The 13309-nt window shown below is 37.3% G+C and overlaps 1 protein-coding gene across 22 annotated transcripts in view; it reads left to right on the top strand.

Annotated features, from left to right (window-relative positions):
- The window catches only part of TRIP12 (thyroid hormone receptor interactor 12), a 147880-nt gene extending 135040 nt beyond the window's left edge, over positions 1-12840 (top strand). For all 22 annotated transcript variants that reach the window (XM_053596386.1, XM_053596385.1, XM_053596400.1 and 19 more), the window contains 8 exons: positions 1606-1720; positions 2003-2157; positions 3073-3237; positions 6390-6554; positions 8201-8314; positions 10543-10637; positions 11128-11231; positions 12301-12840. In XM_053596386.1, coding sequence (XP_053452361.1) covers positions 1606-1720; positions 2003-2157; positions 3073-3237; positions 6390-6554; positions 8201-8314; positions 10543-10637; positions 11128-11231; positions 12301-12497 — 1110 coding nt within the window. In that variant the 3' untranslated portion in view covers positions 12498-12840. The remainder of the gene's footprint in view (positions 1-1605; positions 1721-2002; positions 2158-3072; positions 3238-6389; positions 6555-8200; positions 8315-10542; positions 10638-11127; positions 11232-12300) is intronic.
- Positions 12841-13309: the final 469 nt, after the last annotated feature.

Genomic DNA, 13309 nt, shown 5'->3' with positions numbered 1-13309 from the left:
AAGAAAAGTAAAGCACAAAAAGAGGGTGGAGCACGATGGAGGCAAGTTGTTGCTGTCTGTGGGAAAGGTATCTCTAGCAACAGAAGAGAGGCAGTGTTCCTGGCCTGCTGGAGGATGAGTGTGGCTCCAGCATAGTGAGCCAAGGGCAGGGCAGTCAAGGTCAGAAGTGGGTGGTGGGGAGGGATCATGCAGGCCATGTTACGGACTAAAGCTTTGCTTTGAGTGAGATGAGAAACCTTCAGAGGGCACAAAGAAATGACACAAACTTGATTTTATAAGGCCCACTCTTGCCACCCGTAATAATGGAGTATAAGATGTTGGGGAGCTAGTGCACATACTGTCTCGGAGTATGTAGCAGAAGTAGTCTTTAAGAGAGGACAGTGGTTGGGTGAAGTGGGTAATCAGTATAGAGTATAATTGGAAGGTAACAGTATTGGGGATTGTGGGGAGTTAGAGAAGGGATGAGGACGGCTTCTAAGGTTTTGGTTGAAGCTTTCGTTTTGAGGTGAATAGTAATTACTGTTTCCTGATGTGGAATTCTAACAGAGGAATGGGGTTAATCAGGAAAGCACCACTAGGTCTAAGCAAATCTGTTTTGAAAGTCAGAGCTATCATTTGGTAGATTGCATCTAATCTTTAAGGCTACTGTGGGTCATTTTTAAAAGTAATTGTTAAAATGGTAAAATAGTAAATGAAATGTAGCCTTTTTGTGACAGGATTACAAGGATTAGATTTAGCCTATAAACTGTAATATGAACTAACCGTTATCCACCTCAATAGAACATAAAAGAATGCCTAGGCTAGGAGCACCGTCCCAGGCGCGTTCACATCATGCATCTTATGGAGGAGTGATTCTGTTCAAGGCTACACAATCACCTGTGGAGCTTGTTTAATAATTCCAGTGCCCAGGCTCTAAACTAGACCTCCTCTACCCCTAACCCAGACTCTCTGGCCCCTCCACCTATGCATGTTGCTAAGGCTGCTGGAGATCCCACTGCACATTAGGCTTGAGAAGCATTGGTGTCCTGTGTAAGGCATAGTCAGCCCTGTGAGCTCTGGTGTGGATCCAGACCTCCTCTCACTTACATTTTATTCAGCAAGTCTCTTTTAGGTTACTACAGTGTAAAACAATCTCTTGTGAAATAAACAAGCATATAATGAAAGTGTGGAAAAGTAATGTAGTAAATACTTAATGTAGCTGAAATATAAGTTCTTAGAAAAAGGCAAATTAACTGGGGCAGATAGGGACGCTTTTCCTGGGAAGATGACATTTACACTGGTTTGGGGTTCACTGAGGAGAAAAAGGAGAAAGAAATCCATATACAAATGGTGCTACCTTGGTCCCTGATGGAAAGATGCACAACCACAACAGTAATTTATCAGTATTAGGAGCTTAAATCATACAATTAAAATGTTGAAGCCAAAGGGAGTAGGAAATAATAAAGGGTTGCTAGTTCCTGTTCTAGGTAACCAGGACCAAAGGAATAACCCTAATCCGGATGTTTGGGAAAACAGTTGTGATTGTCCACATTGCCAAGAAGTTGGCAAGTGAAAGAGCACCACAATTCTTACATTTGTAATTGTTCTACTTGTGTTCTTCTGTAGGTTGGTACAGGTCTTGGGCCTACACTGGAGTTTTATGCACTTGTATCTCAGGAACTACAGAGAGCTGACTTGGGTCTTTGGAGAGGTGAAGAAATAACTCTTAGCAATCCAAAAGGTAATGTTAATCTGAGTTAGTCGGGCAATATGTGTTACTCAGATCAGGTAACAGACTCTTACAATTCATTAAATATAGTTAATTTCTAATGGAGAAGCACGCTTTTTAGTCTCTGTTTCCCCCTTTTATCAAAAGGGAAGGCCTTTTAAGCTCTGGAGGTCTTCATTCAGAGATCTGCACTCCAATTTTGAGAATACGGAATTTCTTAAATGTTCTTGTTACCAGATTTTGTTCTGCTTTTAGAAATACCATCTAAAGTTTAGTGAATTGTTTATCTTACAGGAAGCCAAGAGGGGACCAAGTATATTCAAAACCTCCAGGGCCTTTTTGCACTTCCCTTTGGTCGGACAGCTAAGCCAGCTCATATCGCAAAGGTTAAGATGAAGTTTCGTTTCTTAGGAAAATTAATGGCCAAGGCTATCATGGATTTCAGATTGGTAAGTTTAAGATGGTTTGCTTTTCTACAATTTCTTTGTGTAATATACTGTGAAAGTACTTCAGTCCCCTGCATTTAATGCTGCATTTTGGAGCAGTGCTTCTCAAACTTTACCATACATATGCGTTATTTGGGGATTTTGTTTAAAATGCCAATTCTTATTCAGTAGGACAGACGTGTCCGGAGGGTACCAGATGCCAGTTTGTGGACCACTCTTTGAGTAGCAGGGTTTCAGAGAATCAGACAGTGTTAAGGGTGGTATTAATTATATTTCCTAAAATGTTTGATATTACCTTTTTACATCAGTAGGAAAGCATAAGCATGTAGCTAAACCTCATTAAATTTCCATTAGAATGCTGTTGTGAAAATAATCCAAGTAATCAGTATCACAGAGATTTCAGTATTTCTAGACTTTTTTCTTTCCTCTTCTCACATTTTCTGAGGTACTTGTCAGTATGTTTAAGACATTTTTATCTAAAGCTGAATTCACAAGCTTACAATTTCACTTTAAATAGTGGGGAGTTTATGAATTATTTTAGAAGTTCCGTTTATTTTTCTATTTTAAATATAATTATTTTTAACATTTATTTCTTCAGAATACTCAATAATACAGGCTATTGTGGAATTGGGTTTACTTGCCCAAAATAGAGTAATATTCCTTAAGTACTTCTTGGTGTCTCAGATGCCCTCATGTGAAAGGTGTTATGAAGAATATGCCCACTCCACTGAAGAATTTGATTTAGTAGTAGAATTTAAATAGGATTCTTTAGTATTCTATATTTTCACAGTGAGATAATGCATTTCATATAGGGGAAAACAGTTACTAAATATATTATTTTCTTTCTTGGTAATGGCATGACTGAACTGAGGTAATTTCTAGAGTGACAGGTAAAACATTCTGCATGTTCCCTTTCAGGTGGACCTTCCCCTTGGCTTGCCGTTCTATAAGTGGATGCTACGGCAGGAAACTTCATTAACATCACATGATTTGTTTGATATTGACCCAGTTGTAGCCAGATCAGTGTATCACCTAGAAGACATTGTCAGACAGAAGAAAAGACTTGAGCAAGATAAATCCCAGGTAAGCTTAGAAGATACAGTTGAGTGGATCAGTTCTTTCCTTTAGCAAAATGATGCTTTGTTAAATGGTTTTTATTTGACCCAGTGATTATTTTATATTAATATTTTATTTTAGAAGAGTTTTTATACTAATTGAAGTATGTGATTTTGCCGTGAGTCAGATGACCTATAATACACGTAACAGCAAGTGATGAATAAACATCTTGATTAGCAAATAAAATATACTTTGAAATCAAACCATAAATAAGAGGTCTTATTTATTAAATTTTAGGTGGATTTTAGGTATCTGAGAAGATACTATATCATACTGAATTGCTTAGCAAGCATTTGAATCAATAAAACTACGCTAGGAACAGATTTATTTTCAGGAAAGGTGGCTTAATTTTAGAACAGTTTGCTTGTTTCTAGAGAGATCATGAGAAGGTGTTTTTAAAGGTCATGCTGGGTGTCCATTATTTCTTAGTACCACGGGTCACATTCCTCTGTTAAATCTCATAACCTTGAGCTTTATGTCGTTATTGTATCTTTTTTACATACATAGTAAGAATAGATAAAAAATTTTTTTCAGTCTGAGGTCAGTAGCGATTCTGTTTCTGATATTAGAAGAAAGCAAGTTGTATTTTTGTGGCACTGACTCAGACAGCTTCCTTTTGGGCAGGTAACATCATCCAAAGTTGAATCACTTCTCATTTTACAAATCATGTAAAATAAGAGTAGCAAATTGAAATTCTATAGTGGGAGAGAGTATCACTTTCATCTTTTGATGAGGTTGAGAGGTACACCCAGTAGAGGGCTTTAGTATGCCTTTTTATCAGATGATTAGCAAGGATATTCATTTTAACATCTGACATTAATTAGTAATTATTAACTGGTGAGTTTTAGGAAAATAAGAGACATTAGCATGTAAAGAAACCAAATCTGTCATTTCTATACAAAATCTTTCAACTTTGTAAGTTTTAAGCTACTACACAGTATTGTTTAGGATTATCTCTATGGTAAATAATGGCAAAACAAAGGAGAAGGAAAAAAACTGAAACTCATGGCACTGTTTGAAATGCCTTACGTATATTAATTCATTTAATCTTTACAGCAACCCTGTGAAATTTAGGTATCATTGTTATCCCTGTTTTACAGATGAGAAAACCAAGACATATTAAATAACTTACGTAGGTTCACACTTAGAACACAAGAGAGCTGGAATTCACGCCCATGCTATGGGCTCTAGAACCACATTCTGACACACGAGGCCGCTTCTTTTATATATATCCTTGTCTCACATGCAGCGTATTGCCACAGTTCTCTTCCATCAGTAGCTCCTTTTGAGATTTGTTCTTCTGTCCTTTATTATTCCTGATGTTTTCAGTTTAAAATGATAAGATGCATAGCACAGAATCTCTACTCCAGAAATTGATTTACTGTATTACCAACTTTCAACAAGAGCACAAGAAATAGTGACTTTCTAAAACACACCATCCCATTATTTAGTAAAGTATATGGATGGAGCAGGTTGTTCAGGCAGTTTAAATTCTCAAATGAAACATGGAAAATGTTCTGAATATTCACTTTTTAAATATTCACTTTCAATTTAACATGTGAGATCTAGAGAGACAGTAAATTCCTTTTTTAATATCTCTAGGTCATTTTGTATATTCTACATTCCTGTCTAATGGCAGCAGTTTGTAGTGCACATTCGTACAAATAAGATATTGAGACTTTCCATTAGCATAGTAGCAGTCACCCTAATTTATGACAGAAAGCTTTGAGAGCTATCTGGTGAGGGAACATTAAAATTGAGAACTTTTTTTTTTGTCTTTGTGCTTAAAAATATTTCAAATGTAAAATGAAATGCCTCCCCATTGTGAGCATCTGCTTTGATGCATCTGAAGTGGAGAGAGGCTTAAATGTGGGTTTTTGCAGAGAAGTTAAAAATGGGCATAATCCCTAATGACTACATTGTATCTTAAATCACCTGCCACTTCCTTGCTATTGTGAATTATCTAGAATTCTAAACATCTTTCTGTTTCTTATTTTTAAAATGAGTTTATTAATCAACTCCTAGCCTTTTCTAGTTTAAATGACCAGGTTTCTGTACCATAACTACTGCTCAGCCTGTGCGAATTTCATACACGGAGGCATTTCTAATCTGGAAAATACTTTACCTTTTTTCCTGTATTGGATGCCTTCATTTTTAGACAGAATTTACATTTTATATGTTGGTCTTTGATATTTAATTTAAAAAGATATTATGTAGATCTTTTATAATCTCAAGCATTTTAAACAGTAATACAGACTACTTTTTAACTTTTGTCTTCATAGCATGATATAAATTAGAATTTTCGGAACTTTTTTTTAATCACAATTTTACTGTATTGATAGATTTATTTATTTTTTTATTTTTGAGACAAAGTCTCACTTTGTTGGCCTTGGTAGAGTGCCATGGCATTATAGCTCACAGCAACCTCAAACTTTTCGGCTCAAGAGATCTTCTTGCCTTAGACTCCCAAGTAGCTGGGACTACAGGCGCCAGCCACAATGCCCGGCTATTGTTTAGAGACAATAGCTCTTGCTTAGGCTGGTCTTCTTGCTCTTGCTTAGGCTGGTCTCAAATTCCTAAGCTCAGGTGATCCACCCAGCTGGGCTTCCCAAAGTGCTAGGATTATGGGCATGAGCCACCACGCCCTGCTCCCAATAGAAATTTTTTTATGCTTCAGAAGCCTGAGGTAGTTGACTGAAGCATATTCAGGGTATTCTTTAGACTTGAACAGGAGAAAGAGTTAATTACCATCACTAGATAGTACATTTTTTGTATTTATAATTTCCCAATTGTATTCCTCAGTATTTTCTGTGTATTTATACAGTATTGCAGTCATCAAGATTACCCAGAATTTATGGAAAATTTTGTTCTAAGAGTCTACACTCTTAAAATTAACTATTATGTGAACTCCTATGCACTTAAAGTGAAGTTTGATTTGAGTATGCTTACCCTGAGCTATAGCAGCTCATAATGCAGTAACATTCAAGATCTTGTTTTCTTTTACAAAAGTAAAGCTAAGAGTTAAAGGAACATACCAACCTTATAAAAACAAAAGCTATCCTAATAAAAAACCAAATTCTTGTACTTGACTCCCCCCCTCCCTTTTTTTTTTATTTTAGACCAAAGAAAGTTTACAATATGCATTAGAAGCTCTGACTATGAATGGCTGCTCAGTTGAAGATCTGGGACTGGATTTCACTCTGCCAGGGTTTCCCAACATCGAACTGAAGAAAGGAGGGAAGGATATACCAGTTACTATCCACAATTTAGAGGAGTATCTAAGAGTATGTAGCTGCATGTCTTTGGGGGGCAGGCTGGCTGTGTGGATGGAGGCCTCTTTGTACTCCTGAGGGAAAGGGAAGGGACCTCATCTACGGAAGCTTAAGACAGATGTCACTTAGCTTCTGCCTGCACAGACTGTGGCTTGACCTTCCTCTTCCCCAGGACCACTGCCTGAAGGCCCCCTTGTCAGACCTTACTTAGCTTTGTTTGCTCTGGAGAGGACATACCAAATATGTCTTCACATCTTGTATAACCTTGAATTAGCCTCAAGTTTGAATGCTTTCTAATAACACAGCATTTCCTTAGTTTAAGAAAAAAAATGAGTGAAAAGGAACCATCATTTGTGTTCTTATTAAACTGCATTTCTGCCTTTTAAGCCAGCTTTCTTGACAGAATTGCCTCTAGTTTGCATGTGTGCACACTCAAGTGTTAGAGGCCTTTCAAATTACTTGTTTGTGATCCTTGTCTATTGCTAAATTATAAAACATACTTTTATATTGAATGTGAATTATATTGTAAATTATAACCTATATAGATCTTACATAGATCTTCATTACCAATGTTTTAAAAGTTTGTTTACTGATAGTGGGAGGAAAGAACATTGGATTTAAGTCAGACTATCCCTGTACACCTAGACTTGACTTTTCCACTAACTTCCTGTGATAGAGCCTCTGAAAAACTTCAGCTCCAGTTTCTTCATCAGCTTAAAATAGAGTGAAGACAAACACATATAACATCTCAAATCACCTGTTACTAACAGTTCTGTGATTCATAAGTAATATTTTTCAATATTTAGTAGGACTGTCTTCTCATCCTATTTCTTTTACTGACTTTGTTAAAGCTGTTCTTTCAGCTTACTAGCAAATAATGTGTTAATGTCCAGATTAAGTGTCTCCAAAAATAATTTGTAGTAATGCTTATATTCTTCTGTCAACAAAATAATAATGTTTTCATTTTTATCTGAAAATATTCTCTATTTCTGTACCCAGTGGGTTAGCCAAAGTCATTTGTGACCAGATAATGTTGGACCAGCGTCTCTTTCTATTACCCTTCAGTTTCATGAGACTGCTTACTAGGCCTTGCCTGCTTCTTGAAGGAGGCACACACTGCCAAAAGGCTGGGTTCTAAGAACTTAACAGGATTTAAAACTAAACATTTTGCATTAAAAGTTAAAGACCCTTAACAGTTGCTAATTACAAATCTTGAAACATTATCTTTAGGGCGGCGCCTGTGGCCCAACAGAGTAGGGCGCCAGCCCCATATGCTGGAGGAGGTAGTGGGTTCAAACCCAGCCCCCAGCCCCAGCCAAAAAAAACCATCTTTAATTCTCAGTAACATTTTATCCTCTTGGGAAATTCTTATCTGGTAAGGTGCTACAACTCCAAGCTGTAGGAGTTTTACATAAATGAATTTTAAAAACTGTATAAATGCACATTTTTTATATGTTCTTATTAGACAAGCCCCCAAGTGGACACTGACTTCACTGACCTTTTACTCAAGCAATTTTATGAGAGATATTTTAAAGACCTGATAACTTGTTTGCTCTTTATAAAGTGATCCAAAAGGACGTTTCACTGTACTTTGCTACGTGTTAAAATAGAGACTTGAAATTTTGTCACGTTTTTTTAAAAACTTTGCTTTTTTGCAGCTGGTTATATTCTGGGCACTAAATGAAGGCGTTTCTAGGCAATTTGACTCGTTCAGAGATGGATTTGAATCAGTCTTCCCACTCAGTCATCTTCAGTACTTCTACCCAGAGGAAGTGAGTTTTTTGTAGTTTTTTTAATTTATTTGATTGTTGCTAGGTATGTAACTAAAATTAGTGGAGTATTTCAGTGCTGTCCAGTAGTAGACCCCATTGTTGCATTAAAAACAAAAAATGGGAATTGTGAGCAAGGAGTGGATGTTTTGCAAAGACAGGAAATCACCTAAGCAGGGAAGAATGTTAAAATAGGTGTTCCCTTTTAGGGAACATGTGTTATAGTAAGCAGAGCATCTTTGTCAGCTGAGACCTTTGATGCCCAGTGGGATTCTCAGTAGAGTATGGAACTTGTGCTGTGTGTGGAGTGCTGGGCATGACTGTACTGCTGTGGCTGTAAGGAGAGCATGGGTCTATGATAATGAAAACTAAACTTTCTGGATTAGATGAGGGATTGTTTCAGCATCAGAACTAGACTTTGAAGTTGTAAGGAAGTCTAATCGCCAAATAACAGAATATTTCTGAGATTGGAAAAAAAATGGGTTTCTACACAGTTCTGTCCAGCTATCTTTCGTTTGAAGAGCAACAGGAAGTCTGGGCAGGGTGGCTCACACCTATAATCCTAGCACTCTGGCAGACTAAGGTGGGTGGATTGCCTGAGCTCACAGGTTTGAGACCAACCTGAGCAAGAGCGAGACCCCGTCTCTAAAAATAGCCAGGCATTGTAGCTGGGACTATGGGCACCTGTCACAACGGGCGGGTGCCTGTAGTCCCAGCTACTTGGGAGGCTAAGGCAAGAGAATCACTTGAGCCCAGGAGTTTGAGATTGCTGTGAGTTATGACGCTACAGCACTCTACCGAGGGCTACGAAGTGAAACCCTGTCTCAAAAAAAAAAGAGCAACAAGAATCTCAAAGAACTGTTCACTGGTAATGAGGTGTCATAGAAAGGCCCTAAAATGTATTAGGTTTTTTCAATTGGAAAACTTTCTGTTTTTTTTTTTTTTTTTTAATCACAATTTTAGAGTATACAGTCATTACTGACCAAATCTGGAAATCTTTGAGTGACTTAGCATTCTAATCTCAATTGATTTTATGTCCACTTTGAATTGCCACTTACTCAAGTATATGGTGTGCCTGATACTTTTAGGCAAACACTATATTTGGTTGTCACCTGGAATTGAAAGCAGCAAATGTTGCCCCTTGAATTAAATCCTGGTCCTTACCACTTAGCTATCTGATCTTACTCAAGTTACTGTATTTGACAGGACTCTTTTCATCTATAATTGGAATAACCCTTTTTGAGCAGGGCAATGCAAATTATACATGTATAAGGGTACTGGCTGGTGATAACTAAATTTCATTTGCTTTGAACTGGGTTTTCTTGAAGTATATAGTCTTTCACAAATGGTTGCTTAAATGGAGTAAATTACAAGGACACAAAACCATTTCTTTTTTTTTTTTTTTTTTTTTTTTTTTGAGACAGTCTCACTCACTCTGGGGTGGAGCACTATGGTGTCATTGCTCACAGCACCCTCAAACTCTTGGGTGCAAGCAATAATCATCTTGTCTCATCCTCCCAACTAGCTGGGACTACAGGCGCCCCTCACAATCCCTGGCTAATTTTTCTATTTTTAGTAGAGACCAGGGTCTTGCTTTGCTCAGGCTGATCTCAAACTCCTGAGCTCAGGCAATCTGCCCATCTTGGCCTTCCAGAGTGCTAGGATTATAAATACAGACATGAGCCACCACGTCTGGCTCTACAAAGTCATTTCTTTCCACTCTTCATTCTATAATGTCTAGGTTGTTCCCAGGCAAATAACCATATTGCATACATGGGCCTCTCTTTACCAAATGTAAAGACCAACCCTTTTGATATGTCTGAGTTCACAGCTTTCTTCTCCCAACTCTCTCTCCAGCTCTATTTTCTGTCTTTTGGCTTCTGTTATTGTTTTGTGAAAGTCAAGATTTATAAAATCTTTCTGATTAGAAGAAAATTATCAATTTAGAGCTTCTAATATAATGAGAAGAGTTGGGAGACTGAAATCAAGGATGTGTGTCAGAGATTGATGGCTTCTCTAGATTCACTCCATGCAAATGGGCAGAACACCTGTTGTTACACAACTGAAACAGAAATGGAATCTCTAAATATATTAGAAGAGCAGATTATAAAGTGGTCTCCAGCAGAAGGTTTTAGTGCTGAAACTAGTCCTCTATTTGGTACATAGACCTTTATTTCCATTCAAGCAAGATGTTTCTTTAGTAATTGGTTACCGTTACTTAAACTTGGCAGCTGGATCAGCTCCTGTGTGGCAGTAAAGCAGACACTTGGGATGCAAAGACATTGATGGAATGCTGTAGGCCCGATCACGGTTATACTCATGACAGGTAAATACTGGGGTCTGCCAGTTTTTTAGTTCTTGATAGTCAAAAATTTAGAAGTGTGTGTGTGTGTAAATGATCGACAAAAGTGTTTAAGGAGCTTAAACATTTTAAAATTTGCCTATTAAAGGGGGCTTTCTGATATTTCGGCCTTATTTCTCTCAAGACTATAATTTAAAGACCTAAGGGTTTCTTATTCACGTATTTCTGTGAAAATAACGGGGTTGGGAATACAGATTTAATCCAATTATGCATTATTAACATACACTGAAGCAGAAGTATATGTACAATACCAGATCAAGTCTCATTTATCATAATAGTAGTCATTCTATTTTAATTTTGGCTATAACAACAAAAACTTGATTTCAGAGTGTGCATTATAATGGGAATTCACATATAATCATAATTGAAATTGATAATCTGTCTAATCGTGAGTGATTGAAAGTCAGTGATGTGTAATTAAAACTAATTTTTGGTATGTATATTTCTGTTGTAGTCGGGCTGTGAAGTTCTTGTTTGAGATTCTCAGTAGTTTTGATAATGAGCAACAGAGGTTATTTCTCCAGTTTGTGACTGGTAGTCCAAGATTGCCTGTTGGAGGTGGGTACTATGCTTAGCATTTATTCTACAAGAGAGAAACTTCAGTACTTAAAGTCAGGAGGTTCTTCATTTGACATATAGTGCTTCTTAGTTATTCTGATGTATTTCTAAGTTTTCCATTTGTGTGCAATACATTAAGAGACCATTGGCAGGGAAATTCATAAGGATTATCGTAACCATATTGAAATTGAAATAGATTACCAATGCACCTGTAATCCTGGCTACATAAAATTCTAGTGCATTTGCATGTTACAAACAATTGATTTTAGATGTGAATGGATTCTAAAATCTGATTTATCAGAAATGAGTCTTTCATATAAGTTGAATTTTTACTGTTTTAAAAATCAGAAGGCATGAAGAACCTATTTCCTTTATATTATGCAATAACAGATTTTAAGTAATTTTTTTTTTTTTGAGACAGAGTCTCACTTTATTGCCCTTGGTAGAGTGCTGTGGCATCATAGCTCACAGCAACCTCTAACTCCTGGGCTTAGGCGATTCTCTTGTCTCAGCCTCCCGAGTAGCTGGGATATAGGCACCTACCACAACTCCCAGCTATTTTTTTTGTTGCGATTTGGCTGGGACAGGTTTGAACCTGCCACCCTCGGTATATGGGGCCGGTGCCTTACTGACTGAGCCACAGGTGCCGCCCTTTTTTTTTTTAAATGTATTTATTTTGAGAAGAGTCTTACTTTGTCGCCCTCAGTAGAGTGCTGTGGCATCATAGCTCTCAGCAGCCTCAAATTTGGCTTAAGCGATCCTCTTTGCTTCAGCATCCTGAATAGCTAGGACTACAGGCACCCACTACAGTGCCCAGCTATTTTTGAGAGACAGGGTCAGGCTGGTCTCTTAACTCCTGAGCTCAAGCAATCCCATCTGCCTCAGCCTCCCAGAATGTTAGGATTATAGGCATGAGCCACTGCACCTGGCCTTTTCTTTTTTAATAAGTAAAATTTTTAAAGCTGGTTTCATATGCTGAATGTATATATTGAATGTGTAGTTGCCAAGCAAGTAGTAACTTTTTTAAAAAAATTACTAAGTTCTTTGGTCTTTTTCTTATCTTAATCAGGATTCCGGAGTCTGAATCCACCTTTGACAATTGTCCGGAAAACATTTGAATCAACAGAAAACCCAGATGACTTCTTACCCTCTGTAATGACTTGTGTGAACTATCTTAAGTTGCCGGACTATTCAAGCATTGAGATAATGCGTGAAAAACTGTTGATAGCAGCAAGAGAAGGGCAGCAGTCGTTCCATCTTTCCTGATCACAACAAGAAATGCAGTGTCTGCCTGTTACAGCAAAAGAAACAAATCATGATTTCTTTTCTAAATGTATCACCTGAGTCAAGGAAACATGTTACGCCTTCTTGTTGTAGGAAAAACGGCTTGCAGATTATAAAAGAGACACTTGGTTGATATTCATTAATGGCCCTATGGACTTAAAGTGATCAGGCCCTAAAACATTGTTGTGATGAGGTTTCTTTAGCAAGTTCTTGTTTAAATTATCATTTATTTGATGAGTGAAGTTTTTAACTTGCTTTGCTGTGTGAAATTTAAAAAAGGGATGTTTTTCCAGGCTGGAACAATAAATGTCGCTGTGCAGTTTAATTCTGGGCTGTGTGTATCCATCTAGCTAAGTCTGCAGTTCTGTTTCCTCCAAAGACAACTCTTGTACATAAGTACAGAAATTAAAGCTCACGTGTATCTGGTAAATATAGTTTAATAGACTAGCTCTGTGTGCTTTTCACTTCCCTCTAATTTTCTCTCCTTGATTTGTTGTCTGTGCAATTCAAGTTTTTGTTTTATTTTTTTTGTATGCAACACTCACAGTTGTTACATTTTCGTTAGCCATGGGCTTGTTTTGTCCCATGTTCTCTCAAATTACGATCTAATTTAAAATTCATTGGATTGAAATATATTGTCAATATAATGCAGCCTTTGTAACTAGGTAAACTTTTCTTATAGCTTAGTTTTAACGTAGGGTATTATTGGCTTTTTACCAGGTGACACAGTAGGACTGTTTACATGGCGATTCCAGCAGCAATAGCCTCTGGAATGGAGGCATGGAAAGCTCATT

This window comes from Nycticebus coucang, chromosome 7 (assembly GCF_027406575.1).
Source record: "Nycticebus coucang isolate mNycCou1 chromosome 7, mNycCou1.pri, whole genome shotgun sequence".
Classification (NCBI taxonomy): Eukaryota; Metazoa; Chordata; class Mammalia; order Primates; family Lorisidae; genus Nycticebus; species Nycticebus coucang.
Note: the sequence above shows the minus strand (reverse complement) of the source record. Positions and strands in the feature narration are given on the sequence as shown.